At 35.4% G+C, this 25,082-nt stretch overlaps 1 protein-coding gene across 1 annotated transcript in view; it reads right to left on the bottom strand.

The window, feature by feature from the left end:
* Window positions 1-25,082, bottom strand: part of LOC146158971 (uncharacterized) — a 48,572-nt gene that overhangs the window by 8,272 nt on the left and 15,218 nt on the right. The window contains exons 21-47 of the mRNA XM_083384813.1: window positions 24,596-24,754; window positions 23,643-23,739; window positions 23,009-23,128; window positions 22,327-22,437; window positions 21,318-21,461; window positions 20,638-20,767; window positions 19,509-19,701; window positions 19,219-19,247; window positions 18,702-18,885; window positions 18,256-18,299; window positions 16,575-16,672; window positions 15,522-15,679; window positions 14,045-14,225; window positions 13,460-13,564; window positions 12,817-12,982; window positions 7,233-12,055; window positions 6,235-6,342; window positions 5,789-5,824; window positions 5,584-5,661; window positions 5,014-5,181; window positions 4,517-4,657; window positions 3,962-4,039; window positions 3,343-3,459; window positions 2,736-2,876; window positions 1,746-1,808; window positions 1,014-1,091; window positions 66-182 (exon numbers count right to left, since the gene is read on the bottom strand). Coding sequence (XP_083240939.1) covers window positions 66-182; window positions 1,014-1,091; window positions 1,746-1,808; window positions 2,736-2,876; window positions 3,343-3,459; window positions 3,962-4,039; window positions 4,517-4,657; window positions 5,014-5,181; window positions 5,584-5,661; window positions 5,789-5,824; window positions 6,235-6,342; window positions 7,233-12,055; window positions 12,817-12,982; window positions 13,460-13,564; window positions 14,045-14,225; window positions 15,522-15,679; window positions 16,575-16,672; window positions 18,256-18,299; window positions 18,702-18,885; window positions 19,219-19,247; window positions 19,509-19,701; window positions 20,638-20,767; window positions 21,318-21,461; window positions 22,327-22,437; window positions 23,009-23,128; window positions 23,643-23,739; window positions 24,596-24,754 — 7,867 coding nt within the window. The remainder of the gene's footprint in view (window positions 1-65; window positions 183-1,013; window positions 1,092-1,745; window positions 1,809-2,735; window positions 2,877-3,342; window positions 3,460-3,961; window positions 4,040-4,516; window positions 4,658-5,013; window positions 5,182-5,583; window positions 5,662-5,788; window positions 5,825-6,234; window positions 6,343-7,232; window positions 12,056-12,816; window positions 12,983-13,459; window positions 13,565-14,044; window positions 14,226-15,521; window positions 15,680-16,574; window positions 16,673-18,255; window positions 18,300-18,701; window positions 18,886-19,218; window positions 19,248-19,508; window positions 19,702-20,637; window positions 20,768-21,317; window positions 21,462-22,326; window positions 22,438-23,008; window positions 23,129-23,642; window positions 23,740-24,595; window positions 24,755-25,082) is intronic.

Raw genomic sequence — 25,082 nt, 5'->3', positions numbered from 1 at the left:
AAACAAGCGTAAAAAACTCGGTTTTATAAACATGCTGTTCACTGGCATGTGTGTTATAAACTTACATCTTTGTTTTTCTCGATAAATTCCTTGAGCTGTTCAATCTCGTCCTCCATCTGAACATACTCGCCGTTGATTTCGTAAAGCTCGTCCAACTTAACGCCAAGCTGACGCGAAGTATCCTGGCGAATAAAGGTAGAGCAAATAAGCGAAAAATACTTAAAATAACTAAACCTTGGGAGAATTTGACTTTACAAAAAACTATCAAAAGGGCCACATTTTTATGTCTTTCCATGCCTTTTTAAACCCTGAACTCTAACAAGTACTTTTAAAAACGGCCCGAATCAATCTCAAATTAACAAATAACATCCGGTACAAAACATAACCTTGATTTCAGCCAATATTGTACAGAACTCTAACATTTTTTTCACATATTTTATCTTTATGTCTTAACAGTCAATAACAAGTACTTAAGTTAAGTCAAGTCATTTGAAAACAGTGGCCTAAGTGCTCTTAGCCATTCACTTAATTTATTTCAGCAATGACATTTAAAATTTTTGAATTGGTATGAATCGGTTGAAGTTAGCGCTTATGGTTCTGTTAGTTGTAATATTAAATTTAAACTTGCCACTCTTTTTGCAGTAACCAATTATTAAGTAAAAACTAAAATAAGAACGTTTTAGCCTCTAATGTTAAAACGGTATAAAACCGGCATAACACTTTACGAAACATAGTAAAACCTTATTGATGGATCTTTACGTCTTAATGTAACGCTCAGTTAATGTTAAAACAGGGCAAACACTTTATCCATCACTGATGAAGCGTTAACTTTTGGTAGGTTGAGATTACCAAAGTAAAACGAATAAAGCAATTCCGGGAAAAGCACAAGAATTCACGGGTATGCCAACTACTCACAAATTACAAAAAGTTGCAAGGAAAATTTTAAAACGCAAACAAAAATAAATTAAAACTGTAAAAAAACGTTAACTTTGCGAAAAAGATTGTAAACTGACCTTCAACGAAGTCTCGCTTTCCTTTAACTTTTGCTCCAACTCCAAACATCTGGCGGTTAAGGTTTTAAGCTCGCCACTCTGGAACGAAAAGAGGTAAAGCATTTTTAATACAAATTATTACTGGTGAAAAGCAACAAAAAAATTAAAAAAAACTTTCTATCCGTTGAATTGCTTTTTCTATTATTTCAAAGTCAGGTGTTAAACTTTTCAACTGTAATTTATTTTGTCAATTATTCAACAGTTGGCAAAAGTTAAACAATTATTATTAGGGATGTCCAGTTGTTGACCAGTGGACAAAAACTATCGCGATCCGATTCGACATCAAATGACGTCATAACTACGCTCAAACAAGCAAATAAGATAATTTTTTAACGTTTAAAGCCTACAGGTTATTCGGCAAATTCATGCTTAAGCGTTAATAAGTTTAGTTATATCTGAAGCATAATGGTTGGAGGTTTTAGTAAGACGTATATATTAAGAATATCAAAGCCTATACAGAAGTGGGTGGCATTTTGAACGTTTCGAATATATCTTTATTCATTTTCAACATCGTTAGTTATCATTTAAAAATATTTATATTATAAAGTGCTGCTGCGGCCAGTCGTAAACAATGCCAGTAATTCCTATGTGAACTAGGTTACCACCCTAGTATCGGAGGTGTACCAATACTACCACTTGGCATCGCGTAACGGCTACAATACGATACTATCGGACATCTATAATAATTATTACCTTGCCACTTTTTTCGGATCCTTTTAGCTGCTTCTCCAAAGCTTCACATTTCGCTTCGCTCGCCTGAATGTTGAACAATAATTTTACTAACGTTGCGCAAAGACCCGAAAACGCGTCAAAAGTTAAATGTGAAACAGTTTAGCTGAAGTCTCAAGTGGTATGTTTTAGAACGCGATACACCTTTGTGACCCACATAAATTAAACAGACGACATTTAATTTGACTACATGCCATTTAACTGGCTGCAATGACGCTGCGAATTTTATATAAAAAATGCATTCAAAGGTCATAAAATACTGCTAACGAGGTTAAGGCCAGGGCTGCGGAGTCGGACTCGGGACTCGAGTAAGACCACGTAAAACTACCCGAGTCCCGAGTCCGACATGCGCAGAACCAAATTTTTAAACTGATACGGCCGCCAACTGGAAATTGTACAGGCGGAATAGCATATGGTGGACATTTTTAACCATGGTGTGTGAGTTAATGAATTATACGACAACCCTATAAGTGGATTGCTGAACATCTACCTTATTTTAGTCATGTAAATTGGTGGGATACAAGCTGTAGAGTCAGGGCCAGACTCGGGACTTCGCACATTTGGCTAAGTTGGACTCGGGACTTGGGTTTTTTAGCCGGAGACAGATTCGGGACTCGGACTCGGGTTATTTTTAATCGACTCCGCAGCCCTGGTTAAGGCCACAAAAACATTTAACAGTGTCAAAATGCTTGGCGACCATTTTGTAAGGAGACAATTAATGGTTAGGAATTATAAAGTGTAACGTTGTTAGACGCTCGATGGTCGCCATTATACACAATGGATTCTTAACACTTCGATACGACAAATAACCAACCAACGTTTTCATAAAACAGCTCCCCGAAAACAATGGGTTTATTATCGATGGCTTATTAGCGAAAAACGCGTTACGCATTAATTTAACAAGCAACGAGTGTATGTTTAGTTGTTTACTTTAAACCTGTATACAAAACTTACCTGTGCAGCCGACTCTGATCTTTCCAGCCAGGTTTCGGCGTTCTTCAGCTTTCTTTCGCTTTCTCTCAACTTGCTCTCGGCTTGCTCCAACTTCTTCTTCAGCTCTCTCATCTCGGATAAAGTCGTTTGAACCGCACTGCCCTGGAACAAAATTAACGCGCAAAATACACAAAAGCTTTAATGCGATTTCGTTAAGTAACACAGGGGATGCGTAACCTTTTAAGCAAATATAGGCCGATATATCGGTTTCCCAATAATATCGGACAACATTCTACTTCAAACGATATATCGGATCAGTAAATATGGGCCGATATTTTATGTCAAAAAAATCATATAGTAAAATAAAATCATATTTAATTAGGTTTATAAATATTCAACAAACCGTTTCAATTAAAACGGGCGTAAATAATTCAACTAACCGTTTCAATTGAAACGAGCGTAAAAAAGACTACTCGGTTTTATGGATTTCAAAAAAATTAAAATAAAATATAAAACCTTCAACCATTGAAAAAAAATCTGTTTTACTAATTTCAAAAAAAAAAAAATCCAATATTTTCAAAAATACTCGGTTTCAGGTTCTACAATGGCCTGTGCGTTATAAACTCACATCTTTGTTTTTCTCGATAAATTCCTTGAGCTGTTCAATCTCGTCCTCCATCTGAACATACTCGCCGTTGATTTCGTAAAGCTCGTCCAACTTAACGCCAAGCTGACGCGAAGTATCCTGGATAATAAAGGTAGAGCGAATAAACAAAAAACACTTACGGTAACATCAAATTTAAAAGATTTGGCTATAGTTTACACGAAATAATTAAAACAGACTGTGGAAAATGAATTTTAATCTAAAAAAATCTCGCGGGTGGTTTAAAATAATTTTATCAAAACCACATACGTCTTTTATTAATCCATGTTTTCAAGTCGGGCAAAAATTACCAGATATATAAGAATTTAATTAATTTCTGAATTGGTTTAAATTTTGTACCAGAATTACTTTCTGAAATAATCTATCATGCACATAACTTAAGGTAATTAAACACACATTTTAAGCTAAAAGTATTTCATAATTATCATAATAAAGAAGAAGGACTTAACCAAATTTTAACTTTCCACGCATATAGCTGTTTAGTTTAAGTATGGCACCAATGGGAAAAAGCTAGTGGGAAAGTTCAAACGGCATCCGTTTGACAAAAAAGGAGCATTCAATAAGCTGTAACAATTAAACAGACCTTCAATGATGCTTCGCTTTCCTTTAATTTTTCTTCCAATTCCAAACATTTGGCTTTGGAGATTTTGAAATCATCACTCTGTAAAGCAGAATAAGAACTATCTGAGTAAAAGTTTTCGAAAATTTAGTATCTTAGTTTGACAAGGTAAGTGGTCTCTCGGGCAAAAAAAAAATAGCCATTAATTATATTAATAAAAACAAGTAAACTAATTAGTCGATCGATGATGCAAGCAAGGCAGCCTAGAAAAACAACCAGCCTGCAGTGAAACTCCCGACTTCCGTTACCGAGTTGTTGTAGTAGATGTATGTGCGTGTACTACTGTACTGTGTATCTTTCATCATTATCAATTATCAATAAGAGCGAATGTTAAGAATTACTTAAAATCTAGCATTTAGTGAGATTTGAAAATTTTATCCTAAGGTCAAATACAAAATGTTAAAACAACATACAAAGGTTACGTTCTTACCCTCACAATTAGCGTGATAAAACTACAGTAAAGCTGTGCGTTGTGTGGTCTAACAACTGAGGTGGAATCTTCGCAACAGTAAATATTACCTCAGAAGAGTATTTTTGGGACTCCTTTAACTCTTTTTCTGAATCCTTAAACTTCTTTTCAAGTTCTTTCATTTTCTTTTCGGATTCGTTCAACTTCTTTTGCAAAGCTGCAACCCCAGAGCCACTTGATTTTGAAACGCCCTAAAAACAACGAGAAAAACGATACTTTTCTGAAAAGTTTAACTGGCAGATAAAACGATTTGTTTTTAATTTTTTGTAAATGCATTTTTTCAATCACTTTTGCACTGGTTGGGTAAAACGCCCCGGAATAAGTTCGGCGCCTACGATTGCAGGCATTACCTTTTTTTTAATAAAGTCTAAAATGTTTTTCACAATTCCCAAATTTGGTTTTACAATTAAGTTTAAATTTTACAGATTTGTATGTGAACAAAGCGTATAAGCGCCAAAAATATTCCTCGATTGAGCCTTTTTCCGTCGAAATCGACATGATTATGGGTCGCACTTAAATATACAGCCTTGTTAGGTATCCTTCGTACTTGTGAAGTCTTGGCAGTTTCTTCCAGCTTGCTTCGCAGATCTTCTATCTCGGCTTGGTTGTTTTCCTTGGTTTTCTTGAGCTGTTCAATCTCGTCCTCCATCTGAACATACTCGCCGTTGATTTCGTAAAGCTCGTCCAACTTAACGCCAAGCTGACGCGAAGTATCCTGGCGATTAAAATAACTCTTAGTAGAAAACAAATAAATTTTGAAATTTACAAAAAAATCGCGTAAACTTAAAAATGCGGCTTTTCGGTAAACCTACAAATTAAGCAAATGAAAAGTGTTTAAAACAAACAAATCGGAGAATTCGTGCCGATTTTTATCTAACTGTATATCGCGGCACAGGTTGTAAGTTAATGAAAGACATTTCCAAATCCACTAAAATAGTGGCAATACTTTAACTCGCATAAAAGTTTTATATTAATTGTCACAAAACTGTTAAGAAAAGACAAATTTGAAATAAACGTTCATGCTTGTTCTGCTTATGTAAATACCTATAATTCGCGAAGCAACTGCCTAACTCTAAAAACTCTTGATTTTTCATTAGTGCTTCAATGGTATACATACCTTCAAAGATGTTTCACTCTGTTTTAATTTTTCATCCAACTCCAAACATTTTGCTTTGGAAGTTTTAAGGTCCTCGTTCTGAAACACAAAATTACATATTTCTGTCAAAGAACACAAGTTTACATTTCACAAACTAAACTAAATGGCATAAGTATGTTTTTGTGTAATGAAACGTAAAAGGATTTATTCCGAAACTGTAACTTACCATAACGCAAGCCTTCTCTTTGTATTCTTGTATATACTGCAAAAACAATGTATTTAAGCATATAATAGTATTTGAGTGGAAAATTTAGTTGTTTTAAAATATTTAGGTTTACAAAATACTGGTGACAATTCCCAAACCAGTTATTCAGCCTGACAAATTTATGTCCTCTAAACGTGAGCCATTAGAAATGCTTTTTCAGAACTTTATTAATACAGTGAAAAGGCATATATCTTTATGGAATCTAAAATGTCAGCTGCAGGTTTCTGCTTAGAGTACAGCCAGCAGTTTCAGACATTTTTCAAAGGAATGTATATTGGCCTATACTGGCATCGTTAGTTCCATAATTCGAAATATTTCTCTAAAAATGTCTGATCAAGGTTTTACTCGGGTTTCTAAATTTTGAGTTATTATTTATTAATACAGGTTTAGGATTTTTTTTAACTCACTGTTTCAACTTGCGTACGAACTTCGGCTTTAAACGATTGACTGGCCTCTTCCAGATCCTTTTTGAAGCGCTGTTTTAAACTGGCGTTTTGTTCGTCAAAAACCTCAATCTGTAAACGTTCAGCAACATTTGGTGAAAAATCAAAACAGCTGTTTTTTGGCACAGTATATGTTCATGGACGCCGAGTTTGAGTTGTTTTTTTTCACCCCTCGTAAAAATTTGGGGTGCTTAGACCAGCCCCCAAAACAACGATAAATCTTTAAAAAAAATAATATTGATATTTCTGTTGATGCGTACGATTTGAGGCCTGGTTTCCAGATAAATTCCGACTAATTTCAATTATTTTATATATTTAAAAAGACATATTAATTTTTTCACTCCTCCTCAGATAAAATAATCCTTTCATCAGGAATTTTGCGACATCAAATTTGGGGGGAAATTTTGAACACCCTGAAGAAAATCAAAAACCACCGTCTATTTATCATTGCGCATGTTCAATTGGTTTTCAATTTCAGATTCAACAAAAAATATTTAGTTTGTGTCTAGACATGACACGTATGTTTTTGCTTCCGCACCATCATATGAATGTGATCAATCGTTTCCAAATCATTTCCAACAATATGATCATATCATGCTGCGTGAACAAGTATCACTAACATATGACACTGTGGGAGTAAGTTCCTACGATCATATCATGCAGGTAAATCAAGTACATACAATCAATCGAACATATGATGTTGTAAAAACAATTGATCTTGCTAATATGATGCTATGTGAACATGTGTAGCTTAGGTTTTTTAATTGGGGTAGGCATACCTTTGGGGGTGGGCGAGCAAGTTCATTTTACTGGGACGATTTTCCGTTATAGTAATTTAACGAAATGGTTGTTAACCTTTAATGTGACCACGAAAAAAGCATACTAAGTAAACCTCTAATGAAGATCAAACAAAGAAGTACAACAAACAACATCATGCGAAATTGAAAAGGTTATGTTCATACCTGTTGATTCTTTTCCGCAATCTCCTTCTCAAGTCTGTCGATCATTGCATGTTGTTCTTGGATCTTCGTGTCCACAACTGCTTCCATCTCGGATTTTGAGAACATATTTTCAAGGCTGTCGGTCAATTTCTTCTCAAGTTCTTGAACCCTGCATTCCTTCGCAGATATCTCTTTTGTCAATTCATCACAACGAACTTGCATTTGGGCAAATTCCGAATCGAGATGTAATTTATCTTCCTGTTGAATCCTGCTAGATTCCTTTAACTCATCAATAAGTTGACTCGATTTTTCAACTTGTCCCTCAGTTGTTTTTATTCTAACTTCTAGTTTAGTTTTCTCCTTTTGAAGGTTGGCAATAGTGACCCTAGCCGCTTCAAGATCGACAATTGTGTCTTTTAATCTTGACCGAGTATCTTTAATTTTACCTTCGACGTTGCGTGTAAAATTTTCTTCCAGCGTTGATTTTTCGTTTACGACGATGTTAAGCTCCTTAATCTGATCCGAAATCACTTTGTCCTTTTCGGTCAGAGCAAAATTGGCTTCTTTCAGACTCGATTTCAGTTCCGCAGTCTCTTCTTGAAGTTCGCTTAAGTTGGTCGACGTGGTTTGGAAGTCGAGATACAGAACCATGAAGTTTTTCTCGGCATCTGTGAGTTGCTCTTGCGCCTTGAAAGCCTCAATCAAATGAGTTCGGTCTCCGGGAACGCATTTTTTTAGGTCACTTACTTGGCATAGAAGTTTTTCGTTGGCAGATCGCGCGGTTTCTAAATCGCCGGCGTACTTTTGAACGGTGGAGGACAGGCTTTCTTTTTCCGTGTTTAATATCTCGACCTGACTTTGCAATGCAACCAGTTGTTCCGTCTGGATTTGATTTTCGGATTCTTTGCCGGCCTTTGCATTAAGGATTTCTGCATAGAGAGATTCCGTTTTTAAAACAGCCTCGTTTAGTTTTTCATCCTTTGTTGTTAGCTGTTCAGTTAGCATCTCAATGTGATCTTTTCGCCTTCGGAGCTCCAGCGTGGAAACGTCAATTTCTTCTTGCAAGTCTGACATCTTATCTTGGCACGATTTGTGGTCAATTGTGGTTGCGTTTTTCTGTAAAAAGTCTATCTCGCCCCTTAATTCGAACAATAGCTTGTCTTTTTCCTCCAAATCAGAGTTTCTTTGCTGGGTGAGAAGTTTTTCCTCATTTAGCATCTCACCAAGCCGACTTTTCTCCTCGCTGGTTTTATATTTAAGGTTATCATAGTCTGCCGTCCTGGCTAAAACATCCGAAGCAGCAGCTTCGAGCTTGGCGCTTTGCTCGTCAAGGGAAGTTTTTAACTCAGTGATGACGCTATCTCTTTCAGAAATGCTACTCTGTAATGCTGCAATTTCTAATTCAATGGTTGCTTTTTCGCTGCAAAGTAAATTGTTACTTTCTTGAAACTCTGATATTTCTTTGTTCTTTTGGCTCAACTCGGTTTCGAAATCCGTTATTTTGGTTTCCAAAGTCGATTTTTCTTCATCTAGCGCTTTGCTTGAATCTTGCAGTTCTAGCATAGAAGCAGTGCGTTGTTCTAACTCGGATCTGAGTTCAGAAATTTGTGAACTGAGGTTGTGATTTTCTTCCAATCTTGCTGTTGCCGTATCCTGTATTTGCGATATCTCTTCAGCCCAGTTTTCGCATTGCGTTTTGAGCTCATTGCATTTTAATTCAAGAACGAGTTTATCATTTAGAAGTAAATTGGCTGTTTCTTGTATTTCTGAAATTGTTTCGTTTCTAGTTTCCAGCTCGACTTGCAGCTCGGTAATTTTAGATTCCAGACAAAGCTTTTCGTCGCTAGAAATTTCATTTGAATCTTGAACATTTACAAAACTTTCGTTTTCAAGATCAGCTTTCAACTTTTTAATTTGCGCTTCGAGGGCGAGATTTTTCTGGCATTCAATTTCGCAGGTTTCTTGAAGGTCGGCGCAAAGTCTCGTTTTCTCCTTAAGCTGTGTTTCGTAAGCTTCATGCAGCTCACTACATTCGCTTTCGTGGCGCGATTTGATTTCTTCAAGTTGAGCTTGCAGATCAGTAACTTGGCTTTGAGTTAGGACGTCAATTTGATCTTGTAGGTCGCAAATCCTTTTCTGTAATTTTACGTTTTCGTCTCGCAAATTTAAAAGTGTTTGTTCGAGAATTACCTTCTCTTCAACTTGGGCTTGATGGAGATCTTGCAATTCCAGAATTTCGCCGGACTTTGCGTCGATTTCAAGCTTTCGTTCGTGAGCGCGCTGATTCAGCTGGTCGTTGTCTGCTTGAAGCTCTTCATTCTTGGCAGTGATCTGGGCGTATTCGTTGTACAGCTTTAGGAAGTTTTGCTCAGTTTCTCCCAAATGCTCCTGGCCTTCCAGAAGTCGCGCATGCTCCTCCTTGTTGGCTGCCACTGAATTGCGGAGGTCTGTAAGCTGCCTCAACACGTTTTCCTTGTCATGTTTTTCGCGTTTCAGCTCCTCTGTCATCCTGTCTGCTTCTTGCTGCTGCATTTTAAGTTCACCTTGAAGTGTTTGGACCCTTTCAGTGATGGCCATCTCTTGCTCTAATGTACTCTTTTCGGGCGAAATCAAATGAGGTTGTGTTTCCTCTGCTAAAGGAGATTGAATCAGCGATTCCACAACGGTCACGTCGCCACAATGGGGAGGTGTTTCATGACTTTTTGCACTGTTAGACTCCAATACGGCCAGTTGCTCATTCATTGTCGAAATTTGTTGTTGCAACTGCGCTTTTTCTTCCAAAAGAGAGTTAAGTTTTTGTTCGACGGTAATAATTTTTTCGTAATTTTCGTGAAGAATCCCGTCTTTGTCCTCAAGTTGCGCGCTAAGTTGTGAAATCTCAGAATCCTTCGAACGAATTTGTTGTTTAAGTGTCGACTTTTCGGCCAAAATTGAATCCAATTCCTGCTTTACTGTTTGCAGGTTTTCAGTAATTTCAGATAAGGTTATTTCCATTTCGGCCAGCTTCAAATTCGTGCCAGAAAGTTGATCATCCTTGGCCAAAACAACTTCTTCCAAATTCGTTTTTTCGGTCAAAATTAAAAGCAGTTTCGATTGCAAAGCTTCAGTTTCAGAACTCGTGGCTTGCGTTTTACTGTTATCCAACAGAATTTCTTGTTCCAAATTAGCATTCACGGTCAAAAAAGAATCAAATTCCTGTTTTCCTGGTTGCAAATTTTCTTGGGTTTCAGTTAAACTTGATTCCGTTGCTGCTAATTTTACCTTTAGGGAAGCCAGTTGATCGACTTTGACAGAAATTTCTTCTTTGAGATTAGCATTTTCCTTTAAACTCGCATCTAACTCGAGTTTTAATGATTGCCAACGTTCATCAGTCGCGGAAAAAGCTGGATCCATTTCTGCCAGAACTTGTTTGCTGTTAATTTCCTCATCCGTTGAGGTTTCTTCTTCCAAATTAGGTTTACCTGAAAATAAGTCAAATTCCTGTTTTACTGTTGGGAATACTTCCAGAGTTTCCGATGGAGTTGATTTCTGTTTTGTCAGTTGCACAAGTTCTTCGTTCTTTGCAGCAATATCTTTTTCTAAACTAGCCTTAGCTTCCAAAACTAAATCCAATTCTTGCTTAACGGTTTGTAAACTAAGAGTGGTTTCGGATGCAGTTGATTCCATACTTGCCAGCTTTAGGTTGCTACATTCCAGTTCATCACTCTTTGCTGCAATATCTTCTTCTAAATTAGCCTTGGCAGCTGAAATTAAATCTAATTCTTGTTTCAACGATTGTAAATTTTCAGCTGTTTCGGAAAGCGTAGATTCCATTTCTGTCAGTTTTAAATTTGTTGATGAGAGTTCGTTATCCTTCGCAGAAACACATTCTTCCAAGTTTGCCTTGGCGGCTAAAACCGAGTCCAATTCCTGCTTCGCTGATTGTAAATTCGCAGAAGTTTCGGATAAGGTTAACTCCACTTCTGTTAGCGTTATGTTGCTGCTTGACAGTTCATTAGTTTTTGCAGCAATGTCTTCTTCCAACTTAGCTTTGGCAAGTGAAATTAAATCCAATTGCTGTCGAAGTGTTTGCGAATCATCAGTAGTGTTTGATGAGGCTTTTTCCATTTCTGTCAGCTTTAAAGTTTTGCATGCCAGTTCTTCGTTCTTTGCAGCAATGCCTTCTTCTAAATTAGCCTTGGTAGCTGAAATTAAATCTAATTCCTGTTTTACCGATTTGAAATTTTCAACTGTTTTGGATAGAGTCGATTCCATTTCTGTCAGTTTTAAGTTTGTTGATGAGAGTTCGTTATCCTTAGAAGAAACACACTCTTCCAAATTTTCTTTTGCAGCTAAAGTCGTTTCCAATTCCTGTTTTACTGATTGCAAATTGTTGATGGTTTCGGACAAAGTTGATTCAACTTCAACCAGTTTTAAGTTGCTGCTTGACAATTCATCGGTCTTTAAAGCAATTTCAGTTTTCAAATTGGCATTAGCAGCAGAATTTAAATCCGATTCCTGTTTCAATGATTGCAAATGATCAGTGGTTTCGTGTAATGTGGACTCTATTTCTGCCAATTTCGACTTTGTGCACGAAAGCTCGTCATTCTTAAAGGAAATGTCTTCTTCCAAACACTGCTTCGAAGCTAAAACTGAATTCAACTCCTCACTGAAGGCTTGCAACTTTTCACTTTTTTCGTTAACAGCCGATTCCAACTCTGCCAGTTTCGAGTTGGTGTCAGAAAGCTGAATATCTTTGACAGACACCTGTTCTTCCAGATTAGCTTTAGCAGCTAAAGCCGCATTCAGTTCCTGCTTCGTGGATTGGAATTTGTAGAGCTCATCTTCGATGCGACGTTTTTCGACTAAAAAGTGAAAAACGTATATTCATTGATGTTTTTTTTCATAAAATACGGTTTTTCATAAAATAAGTTAGAGTGAACACAGTCTTTAAACCTAAAAGTATCTAATTGAGATTATCAAGTTTATGCTTTTTTTAAGATGTATCGTAAAGTTTTTTTTTGTTTTTGTTTTTCTAAACCATATGGTCGACAGTCATTTTACATAATTAAGCTTTAATATTTCGTACTCCTCTAAACCAGGGGTGGGCAATCTACAGTCCCCGGGCGAAATCCGGCCCGCCAATGAATATCATCCGGCCACCTCATTTACGAAATGGGTAAGAGACTATTTTTACTATTGGCTGTTTTAACTAGGTACATGTGACATTTTCAGCCTAAAGGCGTTATGTCTACTCTGGAATGCAACTTTTAACAATGAAAGTTTCGCCAACTCATTGTATCTGAATGTGTAATTGTCACTTAAAATTGATCACCGCCGGAAGGGAAATTTCTGTGGTTGGTTTTAGCCCGCGACTAGCAAAAGGTTGCCCACCCCTACTAACTGTTTTCAAACCAAAACTATAAAATATTATTTAAAAGGACAAACAGGTGCTTTTAGTCGTATTTTGCAATCTGAGTCTCTGATACGTCAAATAAAAAATCTAGTCATATTCACAAAATGACGTTTCAGCAACAGTCCTGCCCACACAAAGGCAATAGGACTTTAGAAATTCCGCAATCGAGTAATTTTCATCAGGAAAAAAATACAAAATTCGCACACTTACCTAGAAGCTGCCTGTGGTTCTCTTCGATTTTTTCGATCTTTTGTTTGTTGAGTTCCAAGCACTGGGAAAGCTGCTTGTTCTTCACTTCCAGCCTGTAAGTGTCGTTTGATCCGCCGCTAAAGAATGAGGCGGATTGGCCACTTTGACTCTTCTCAAGGTGAGCAATCTGAAACAAATACTTTCGTTTAATACTCTCAGGTAAAGATCTTCCGTATTTTAAGTAGTCTGTAACAAAACAACTACGACTAAAAAACCGTAACGACCGGTATGTAAAAAAACTTCTAAAAATACTTTTGTTTGAGACTCATGGGTACTGGGTAGAGATGTTCGAAGAAAAATTGTTACAACTGAAGCATGCAAAAATGAATGGTTGGGTATCAGTTTGCAATTAATGAGTTTATAAAAAATTGCATTTTAGAGGAGGGTTTTAAACTTAATGCCCTTCGTATTACTCGGTCCACATAAATCAGTTCTTAGGTTCAAAATGGTTGGCAAGCCCGGCTTTAAAGTCATAATTTGAAACGTGCCAAATTCTCTCCTAATATTAACTAACTACAACTTTACTCAAAGACATGCTGTCAGGTGACAGAGCCGAAAAGGAGTTTTTAAAGAACATTTAAAAATAAACCGAAGTGGGTCCAACCTCGATCTGCAATTCTTGGCACTTGGTGGTCTGTTTTTCCAGCTGGTGTTGCGTGATGTCGTTGGCGCTGGTCACCTTGCTCAAAGCTTTCTGCTTCTCGTCAAGCTGTTTGAACAAATGAAGATGAGGCGTTTTATCGTGCATCTAGATCTTGTTTTCTTTAGGGGGTGGGAATAGGAATTTCAGACATGATTGATAATTTAAGCGTTTTTTTTTTATTGGTTCGTTTTGCGATACTTTTTGTCCAAAATATCGGATATCGGAATCAAATGTTAATTACCAGATATCTTTATTTAGTTATCTTTTTTTAACACAAAATAAGGTCGCCGGAATGCTTACTAACGTACACGTTACGGGGTCAGAAAAAATACCACAGAAAGTTTTGTTCATGAAACCGAAAATAATAAAAAGGAATTTAGATTTTAGAAATATACTTACACACAATTAGGTAATTGTGAGGTATCGCGATTTTAGTCGTTTTTCTAACCGCAAACACTGCGTTGGTTTTATTAGGAACTAACGTGTCAATTTTGAAAGAAAATGAATATTTTCAACTATTGAATTCCTTAAACAGTAAACTTATACCTGTGTTCGGAGCGCGAGGATTTCCTTGTCGGCGGCAATTCGCTCGTGTGCGATAATTTCAAGTGAGTTCTTTTGCAACTGATCGGCTTTATGAAGCTGCCTGTCGATTCCGAGTTCTTTATTTTGCTCGGCGAGCAACGCTCCTTGACTTTGATTCGCCTTTTCTTGAAGCTGAACGTTTCTGCCGAAATGCGATGAACGTGTTATGTTAGTTTAACGCAACGTTTTATAGTTATTACATAAATTGTTCTGTTTATGAACTAGAATTACTATAGCAGTGGCTCCCAACCGTGTAGTTTAGTATAATGTCACAACAAACCAAATATAGGTAGAAACCATTCCATATTAGTTGCCTTGTTGCCAATATATAACACGTGTAAATATCAAACCTGGGACTGTAACGGAAAACTATATGAGAATAATTTTTTTTTTCAAAGAAAACTGTCAATTTAATTATTATTATGGCTGCCTGTACCCACAATGCGAAAAATACTTTGCAATTTGATTAGATCAATCTTTTGAATATTATTTGACTTTTTTTTTCCGGTAAGTACAAGTGCGCTTTATATTTTATAAACTTAAACCAATTAAGGGGTTTATTAAAGAGCACAAATTTGGATACAGAAGGCCTTGAGTTATGTTGTGGCACCCTTGCGATATAGAAAACGCACCTGGCTTGTAATGAACTGTACTAGAATATGAATTTGTCGTGCCAAAAATACAGAAAGCTTAAGAAATTAAGTACTGGGTGTTTTGTTGCTACGTCATAAACATTCTGCTTGCAATTTTTTTTAATAGGATGAATTTAAATTGCGTTCCTATGCAGTAAAAACGAGTGACGACCTAAAAAAGTCAATTAAGGTAGCATAATAATTTCCAATCATAATATTAACCATATCATATAAAATCAATAAAAATTAGTAAAAAGTTAATGTTGCATAACAAATACATCAACCTTTTTGAGCTTTAAACATAAACTAAACTTTAGTTCTATACTTAAGTTTAGATTTTCTTGTGTGAGTCAAAATCAGTCATTTATCAGTTCTAGTTATTAATAGAGAAATATATTACGCCAAACCGGCATCATCATCATTCTGTTATTCAACTAGAATCGATTTAATAACTAGAACTTATAAATGACTGATTTTGACTCAGACAAGAAACTCTAAATGCTACCATTTGAAATCATTGTTGTCGTGTATTAGGGCGAGGAGATATCTTATTTTTTAAATATTCAGTTTGCACTAAACTTTGGTCGTGTATTAGGGCGAGGAGATATCTTATTTTTTAAATATTCAGTTTGCACTAAACTTTGGTTATTATAATATTTCAAATAGACAATTTTTGAAGTTGCCATAAAAACGAAAATATATATATTTTTTTTAAATAAAACATTCTATGTAAGTATGCAACAGTTAGCAGTAAAATAACAACACATGGTAATAAAAAACTAAAACGTTCGAATAACAAAACTTACCTGGCAGTTAACGTGTCGATTTCGTGCTTGAAAGAGGCCAGTTGCATTTTCAAACTCTCGACTTCGTGCAAACTTGAACCGAGCGATGCATCGTGATTTTCGGGAAGAGAATCGACTTGATTTTGCTTCTCAACCGAGGCATGTTGTTGCTTGCTCAACTGTTCAATAATGAAAATGTTACTTCGAAATGCAACGGCAGGTTCCAACAGTGTTGTAAACAAGTCATTTTGAAATGGCTTAAGTCCAAGTCAAGTCTTTTGTAAAACAACTTAAGTCCAAGTCAAGTCTTTCGAATAAATAACAAGTCAAGTCCAAGTCCAAGTCATAATTAGAGCAAGTCAACTTCAAGTCACGTCTCATAAAAAATAAAACGTTAACCATTAGATTTTTTTTAACAAGTAAGATTATGAACAATAACTGAACTAAAAATAAGAAAAACGTAATGTACAGCAAGCAATTCGTTTTATGTGCAAACAATTGGATAGATAGCTAAATTATAAAAAAAAAAATACTTAAAGAAAACATTTCATTTTAACCCAAGTCATTTGTCCAAACGACTTAAGTCACGTCAAGTCATTTGTCCGAAACACTAAGTTAAGTCAAGTTATTTTGCCCAAATGACTTAAGTCAAGTAAAGTAATTTGAAAACACTAACTTAAGTCAAGTCATTGACTTAAGTCTTTCAACACTGGGTTACAAGAAAACATTAATATTATAGACGTTTGTTTTCTATGTAGATCTAAGGCCATAACACATTGACGTGCTTTTGTAAATATAAAATAACAGGAATATCACGCTTCTCCGACGTAACTTTAGCAAAAAAAAAAGAGAGAAAAAAAAAAGAGAAAAAGAGCTCAATTTAGAAATAAGAACGTGTTTTGATTTTATAACTGAATGGCCATATTGTTTAATTTTAAAACGGAATTGATATTTGCACTTTAAATTAAAAAAATGTTAGGTTAGTGCGATTAGTCTCTCCCAGCAGGTAAGAACCTCAATTTTTTAATTTATTTGGAAAAATATTTTTTGTATTCTGCTGCAATATTTTCTTACCTCTTCGCGAGCTTCGTGCAGTTCTTTAAGGATCTCGGCTGTCTTGCTCTCCAAAGCGGCCACTTCAATACCCCTGGCATGCAGTTGTTCCTCAAGATCTGCAAAGCAAAAATGGAGAATACGTTGCCTCCGTGAAGAGCGGGATGTCCCATAATATCGCATCGAACGCAATATCCGATGGTTAGTAGAAGTATCGGTACTCGTCCGATACAAGGATAGTATCATTGCCGACCCGACACCAAATTTATGTGGGTATTTTATCCATGATATGCCATAGTTTGATTTAGCGGTAGCTGTTCAGTAGGATTTTAGTTTGCCGAAGAGTCGTTCGCGGAACTTTCGACAATTGCCCCTTTGTCGTCAGTCACTTCACCACAGTTTGTCTTGCGATCCGAATTGACAAGTGATCTTAATCTGTCGCTCGATTGCGGAACACCAGCGCTTATCGGCAAATTGTAAGAACGTCACATCACAGGAACCTTAAGGGTACGGGGTGTGGGGTCCAACGACTAAAGTGGGGACGTTTTCGCGACAAAAGAGCCCTTGCTGCCAATTTTCCGCCTCGTTTGCCTGTAGTTAATATTTAGCTTGCGATGGGAATTCGGAAATTAGCTTGCCGGCTGCAAATTGGACGCAAATGTTCTGGGTTTGACCGATTTAAACATCCCTGGAATCTTTTTTGACAAAGTAAAAGGATTTTCTTTCGTATGTGAATTAGGGTTGTTCAAAAAAAAAACACTTTTTTGACAAATTTCAGTGGGGACCCCTGGAATTGTTAGGTTTCGTCTAAAAAACCCCACAAACCAAATCTGAGCACGTTTGGTTCAGTATTGACCGTGCTACGTCAAGTAGTCTGGTATAAATGTCACATTTCAACAACATGTGTTAGGCCGTTTTATACGAAAAATGTTTTTTTTAGCATATATTTATGTACAAATTCTACCAACTAATATATTTTTAATTCTAAAATATCGTAGACGCAGCAGACATGAAATCAAATCAATAAAATAGTGCATCTAGTATTCACACAATTATATCAATTACTTGTATCTAAAGTCCCACTGAAATTCGACAAAAAAAGTGTTTTTTTGAACAACCCTACTGTTGCTCCAGTTGCTAACTAGTTTTTTATAGTTTTATTTTATTTTATACTTTGATATCTTTTAAGCTAGAAATCGCTGCATTGGATTACAATATAGGGCTGAACTGCCTTTACTAATTTAATATTATTTTTTGAGATCGAACGATATTACTTTTTGAACCGATACCGATTTTATACAATTTTGCCAACCGATAACCAATAGCAATACCGATTTTTTAAATACCTGGAAAATAAAACCAAAATAAAGTTTTAGTTTATATAGCTTTATTAATTATTAAACTATTATTATGCATATAAACTTGGCGTGAATGTAAAACCCCAATTTTTTTATCAAAAAATAGCTAAGTTATTGGTTATAGAGGGAAAATTATATCATATTTTCGTACTAAAATATCGGCCTACATTTACCGATAGCGATATATCGGTAGTAGCAAAACATCGGCCGATATTATCGGTCTATCTCTAACTATTTTGGCAGCGATACAAACCCAATACAGAATAGTGCCGAAAATACCGATATCGCTCCCATTATCAGGCATCCCTAGTATGCCATGTGGGGTAAACCTGAAAACACCTTACCTGAGATCTGCTTTCCACTTTCAATTTGCTCTTCGTTGTTCAACCTTAATCGAAAACAAAAGAACTTACATACTCTAAATAAAGACTGCCACAATCCATATTAATAATTAGCCCCTCAAACATTACATTGATGATGTTGCTTATAAATTATCACATGATCCACTATAGAAAATAAAAATGAAAATACATTTTTTAGTAGAAAAAGAGTGGCCCAAATAAATGATAAAAGATTCATTCTTTCATTTGCATACGTTTCGGCAAGTGCTCATGCTATTTTCGGTGCGGTTTACATTTATTTGGGCCACTCTTTTTCTACTAAAGATTATGAACAGATCCGTGTTTAGTGTTCCGAAATCAAAATTAAAAAAAATAAGTTTAGAACTGCTAGTTTTGCTTTACCTGAAATGAATTGCTAACCTTTTACGTTTGACTATAGTTGAACTTACGTCAATTTATTTAAATCCTCATGTGCAGATTCCAATTTTTCCTTCAACTCCAAAATTTCGTTTTGACCCTTCTCACTTTTCGCAACAAGATCTTCCATTTCGGCTTCCTTGGCGTTTAGCTTAACCTGCAGTTCTGCAACTTGCTGCTTAACTTCGTCCAGTTCGCTAACTAGTGCTTCGGTATCTGAAGGTAAACCATACCGTATCACACATTGCAATGTTAGCAGAGCAGTGGCTTTGGTACATTTTTTTGGCACGTTTTATATCAGGTGCAACCACACACAACGATTTGGAGCGGATTTAGTTAGCTAGTTTGTACTGGTTGCCATGCAGTTTTTACGAGAAAAAGCTACATTCGAAGACTTTTAAAGATTTTTTTTAATTTCTATCTCTCGACGTTTCTTTAATATAACTTGAGAACAGTTTACATGCCATGGTTAACACAAATACTCAGAACTTAAGTTAATCATAAAAAATATTCAAAAACTATTCGAAAAACAAGATTTATCGGCCTCACCTGAGATTTGCATTTCACGTTCGGCTGACCTAAAGTACAAAAAAAGTTGATAATTTACTAAACCGTGATTAAACTAGCCTGTTATACAGAATTACACTGAAACGGTATAATTTATTTCGCATCTTAATAAATATCTTTTTATAAACAAGATTTACACTGAGATTACAAACTTAGTAACGTTTTTAGGTTTTATTATAGTGTTGATTTAAAGTTACAATATTACTTCTAACCCTTACAGTTTACTGTTTAGCAACAAAACAAATATAAAACAGAAAAATTGAGACACTTACTTTGCTATCTCCAGATCTTGGTAAACAGATTCAAGTTTCTGCTTCAGCTCTGAGATTTCATTTTGACTCTCCAAGGACGCAGCTTCGCTTTGTGCCAGTAGATCTTTCATTTCAGCTTCCTTGCCGTTTAGCTCGTCTTTTAAATCGTCGTTTTGCTGCTTCACATCTTCGAGATCTTGGTCGTCGGAATCTGCTGCGAAAATATGTTTTTCTTTGATTGCTTGCAATATGAGCAGAAAAACTTTTGGTTTATTTTGTTATATCGTTCGCCTTATAACGTGAAAAAAAACCAAAAAAAAAACCAACAAGCAAAGTAAACACGTTAGAGATTTTTCTTGCATTTTTACCATTGCTATATTGGTGCTATGATAATGTGAATAATTCACGATTTGCCACCCTTGTAGTACTATTTTTGCTCCAAAATATTTTAACTTAAAAATTGGGTGAATATAAACGGCGCTGAAATTTTACAATGAAAAATAGCATCAAAAAATAAAAAAATTCTATTCATATTGTTTTCAAGGTTTATTTTTAAAGTCCGTTTTTTGAAGATGATTTTTAAGACTGACTGCTAAAAATGCCATGTTATTGATATTAGGTATAGAGTATTTTACAAGTGAACCTGGGGATTTCCGATAATACCAGATCGTATCCGATGCGCGATGCTAAGTAAGAGTTATCTAATACTAGGGTGGTATGGGCGACTATCCGATGACAAATTAAAATAGGATTTTAACCAGAATTCGCAATTTACTCAGTGGTATATGCCTAGAAAGTTAAACAACCAAACAATAATGTAAGGTACAAACCTGTCCTTAAAGTAAATAACTTCTCAAATTTTGAGCAAATTTTTTAGCCTATTAAGCTAAAAAATACATTTGAACGTGTTAATTCGTCTATATTGACGACATTTTGTTTCTGATTGCGATACTTTTTGTCTCAAATATATTGATCGGGGTGCAATAATAAAAAAATAATCTAGGTCAACAACCTAAGTTAACTAACTTATTAAGCGTAACGCAAATTTTGGCCTACCAACCTAGAAAAAAACATTTAAACGATTGAATTCATCCGTTTTTTCTTGTATTAGGAAATTGCGTCATTTTTGTATTGGATCGGAAAACTTTACCTTCACATTTCTCCTGCACAAAGGACCTTTCCATCTGACACGACTTCTTTTGGGGGCCTTTCAAGTCGAGCAGTGCCATGTAACTTTCCACGTCAGCCTGCATCACTAGAAGGTCTCGTTCAAGCGATTCCTAGCAAAATCAGTTGTAATAAGTTAAAATTAAACAACAGAAAAAATATATTTAGTTTTGGTAAACCAAGATTTTTTTATAAAAAATAACTTATTTAAAAAAAATTAAAACCAATATATATATATTGCACGAGCAACTAAATAAATAAGATCATTAAATAGATTGATTTCTATCAAAATCAGTTATAGTTTTACGGTGGAATGCAATAAATTAAAACAGTAAAAAAAAGGTTGGGTTTGGCAAACCAAATTAAAAAAAACAAAAAACTATTTTAAAACAATCAAAACAAATAGATATACGTCATCTAGGAATAAAATAACTATGGTCTTAAACGTTTAAGATACTTATTCTGTACAAAAAAAACTTTTTGTCACGTAAGTTAGACGCGAATAGAAATCACTTTTTTAGTTTATTTGCAATTAATGCTAATATCATCCCTTCTGTAATGCAGATTTTAAAAATAAGGTAAAATGCCGAACTGAAGCAAGACGTACAATCCTCCATTAAAAGATAAGAATATCGCAAGACGAAAAGTTAATCCCAAGAGCACCTTTTGCTCCTGGAGCCTGGTTACGTTGGAGTTGGCCTCGGCCAGTTTGTGGTTGGCGTCTTGAAGTAGAAATTGGGCGTCGCTCGAACTTTTCTCCAGGTTGTGAAGTTCTTTGCGCAGTTTTTCAATCACTCCATATTCAGCCTGAATAAAATAAGTACGATGGGTTGGAATTAAAAAAATTATACTGACATCCATAGGCGAAATACAGTTGTCTTTAAAAAAAACCTATAAAAACTGACGGGCTTTGATTGGATATCACAACATTCTAAAGACTAAATTGCCAAATTGTGCATTTGGCAATATGTTTTTATTGAATGTACCGAAAACTTCATCAGGGCAATAATACTGCAACTGGGCGAAAAATATATATTACAGTAAAAAAATATATATTTCATTGTTTGACTTTCACAACATTATGAGACTCAATGGTAAAATTATTCTTTCGGCGAAGATATTTTATTAAATGTACCGACGTTTCGACAATCTATACAGGAAATCTTTATCAGGGCAATTATATTGCACTAGGAGCCGGGGCAAAAAATATATGTTACAGTCACACAAATACATAAATAAAAATACAATTAATTTTTTTAATTTTACAATTGATACTATGCCTGGCAGCAACAGTATATTCATTCTGAAGACTATACGAATATATACTTTTTTTCGTATAAAAGAATCTGCTGAAACCAAATGATGTTAAACAAACGATCCTGGTTTTGCATCAATGGTTTTAAAACAACGAATTCACCAAATTTAGAGAAAACGGCATAGCTCATATTCATTAAAAGTTACATTCATAATGTTATTGTCTTCATTGTGTTTTGCTAACTCCAAGCTTACAAATAAGTTCAGTAAAGAGAATTTGGTCACCAAGCCTTCGTTGTTATATTACATTTAGTATTTAGGTTGCCGAGACAAAAACGTTTAGAAACACTGATTTAATGCACAAAAGTTAAATCAATAAGTGAACAATCTTTAGAAACACTGCACTAGCATTACCAACCTGGTCAGTTCCTGATTTCGAGTTCTCCGCATTATTTAGCTGCTCTTCGTTTTTGCGTTGCAATTCGTCGACAGTTTCATTGAGTCGCGCAATCTCGTCCAGTAAGCTTTGCTGCCAAATAAAAACTTATTAGTAGGCGTAAGCATAGTTAGGTTTTTAAATTTTTTTTTAGAGTAAGGTTTACTAATTCAACTAACCTTCAATGAAAAAGGGACATGTTTAGGACACATTAAAAAAATTCCCAAACTCCACACTAAAAATAAAGTACTACCAATGACTTTTCTCACTAAATTCAGTTTAAAATTTCATATAATTTAATATTGTTTATTAACAGGGGTAGTAGGTTTTGCTGCAAAACGCTTGCTAGTAAGCGTAAATATATTTGGATATTTTTTAACTTTTTGGAGTAACGTTTGCTAACTGTACTAACCTACAATGAAAACGTACAATTTTTGTTTCAAGTTCTTTTTCAATTCCCAACCTTGAAACTAAAATAAAGTATTATACAAGACTTTCCCTTCCTTACTCGGTTAAACAAATTTTTAAGGCAAAAAAATTTGACTGAAAGTTTAAATTGAAGAAGTCGCCCAGGTCAATTTAATAAGTAAAACATAAATAGGTTGCTCCCTTTAAATAAAAAATGCTTCACGACCAAGAAATGTTTTGGCAGACTTAAACTTACCATTTTTTCGGAGTCGGTTTCAGAATCTTTAGTGTTGGAATTATTCTGGAGTTGTCGAAGAGTTTCTTTTAAAGTTTCCGCCGTTTCTTTAAGCTGCATATTCTCCTCGCGTAACTTTTTCTGCAAAACACAAGAAAAAGTTATTAATGAAGATTTAACCAGCAATTCATATTCATGATATAAACGAACCGATTAATTATTTTCGTCAAAGCAGACTTGTATATATAACAAAATTAAATGAGGACTTAAAAAAATGAAAAATTTATCATTTCAGTATTTTAGGGCGCAGCAACAATTCACTTTGCAATTTTATTGGTGTTGGTTTGGCATTGACAACTATATGCACTTAATATGTCCAATTGTAGTCTATATGTGACTTAATTGTCGTTAATGGTCAAGAAATGCGTTCTAAAAACTCTAAAACCAAAGTAACAACCTTTAAAGCTATTTAGTATAACATGGGTTTGCAAAATTGTATCCAACTTTATATAAACCGTGAGACCATGATATCAGGTGCTTCAGGTGCTTCAACCGCTTGAAATAACTTTACTAACATAAGCAATAAGCATACTTGTTACAATTGACCTAAAATTTTGTTCGCGTTTATCGAAGCAGTCATTTAGTACCAACTAACCTCTTCCTCGAATAAAATCTTGTTCTCGTTTTTGTCGAACTCCATCATTTCGCCGATTGATTTCAGTTCTTGTCTGTGACGATCGACCTGCTGACCCCTGGGCGCAAAAAAATGTACATTGGAATAAATTAAAAACTCGTAAAAGACTACCAACGTACACACGATGCCTCCCAGAAAGAATTACCGAAATTAGTCGACCTAATCAGGATTTTCTTGCAAGCAAGGCATGCTGGAATAAAAACAAACTAGCCTGCGGTGAGGTTCGAACTCGCGACCTCCGGCCAAACCGGGACCGTCGCTCTTCTGACTGAGCTACGCTGGAAGCTGGCCAAGAAACGACCATGGTACCGTTGCCTGCTGCACATTACCAATGTTTCACGCTATTTAATTAGTTTCAGTTTATGTTCTGCTGAGGGACTAAAGCATTGGTTGCGGTAAATTTATGTAAATTTTCCATTGGAATTTTTTTGGAAAACCGGTTGGTGTGATTTTTCTTTGTTTCATAATAATCAATACTATATTTAAATTCTTAACATACGAATTAGAGCGAATGGCTGTTTAATTCTAATCTAATTTGGGTATTGCTTGTGTGTTGTAAATTTCTTTCTTATTTAATTTCCGATTTTACCAAAAATGTTACTTTATCAAACGGCGTTTTTGAGTTACTCCGTGGGACAAATACTAGTCATACAGTATGTGGAATATTCAGCTTGCAAAATCGCTGAATAAACACGCTAATCTAGCCGTACGAATCTTACTAACTTTAATCTTAAAAAAGTGGTTTTGTTTTGGTTAAAGGTAATTCATTAGTTCAAAACTTTTGTTTATTTTTTAATTTTCTTGAATTTAATAAATCTATCGCAAACTAACTTATGAAATATCTAGATGTCGAAGGCCGGATTAAAATCGTATCAAACTCTAGCGTTCAATCAGGTTAATTTTGCCGCTCTTACAATTCGGTGATATCGTTTTCCTTCTTGGAGCATTCCGCTCGCAGATTCTCGCAGTTCAGCTTCATGGCGGCGTTTTCCTTGAGGAGGACTTCGCATTGTTGAATCGCTTCTTCTGCGAATTGTTCCTTGGTGGAATCGAGCCGGAACACCGAATCGAATCTGGACGGTAAAAATAAAGAATCGCGATTGAAAACTAATGGGTCCGATCCATCCATAGACGCCGACTTGCGTTTTTTACGGGGTTGTTCAAATTTTCAGCTAAATATGACGTCACTAAATCCCGCGAAGAAGATTGGTTTGTATGTGCATTGTGCAGCGATATCAATTTGGTATTAAATACTTTTATTTCTTAATAAATTTAAAAAAAAAACTGCGTTTTGCAGTTTGAGCATATGAATAAAAATATCAGTAAACGTTCGTATTATTAACCAATAGTCATGAAAGTAAGTTTAGAAGTCTTTATCAGTTTGTAGGATTTTATTACCAA

The sequence above is a fragment of the Ascidiella aspersa genome, chromosome 3 (genome assembly GCF_963924565.1).
Source record: "Ascidiella aspersa chromosome 3, kaAscAspe10.2, whole genome shotgun sequence".
Lineage (NCBI taxonomy): Eukaryota > Metazoa > Chordata > Ascidiacea > Phlebobranchia > Ascidiidae > Ascidiella > Ascidiella aspersa.
The sequence above is the reverse complement of the archived record's forward strand: the minus strand, read 5'-3'. Positions and strand labels throughout refer to the sequence as shown.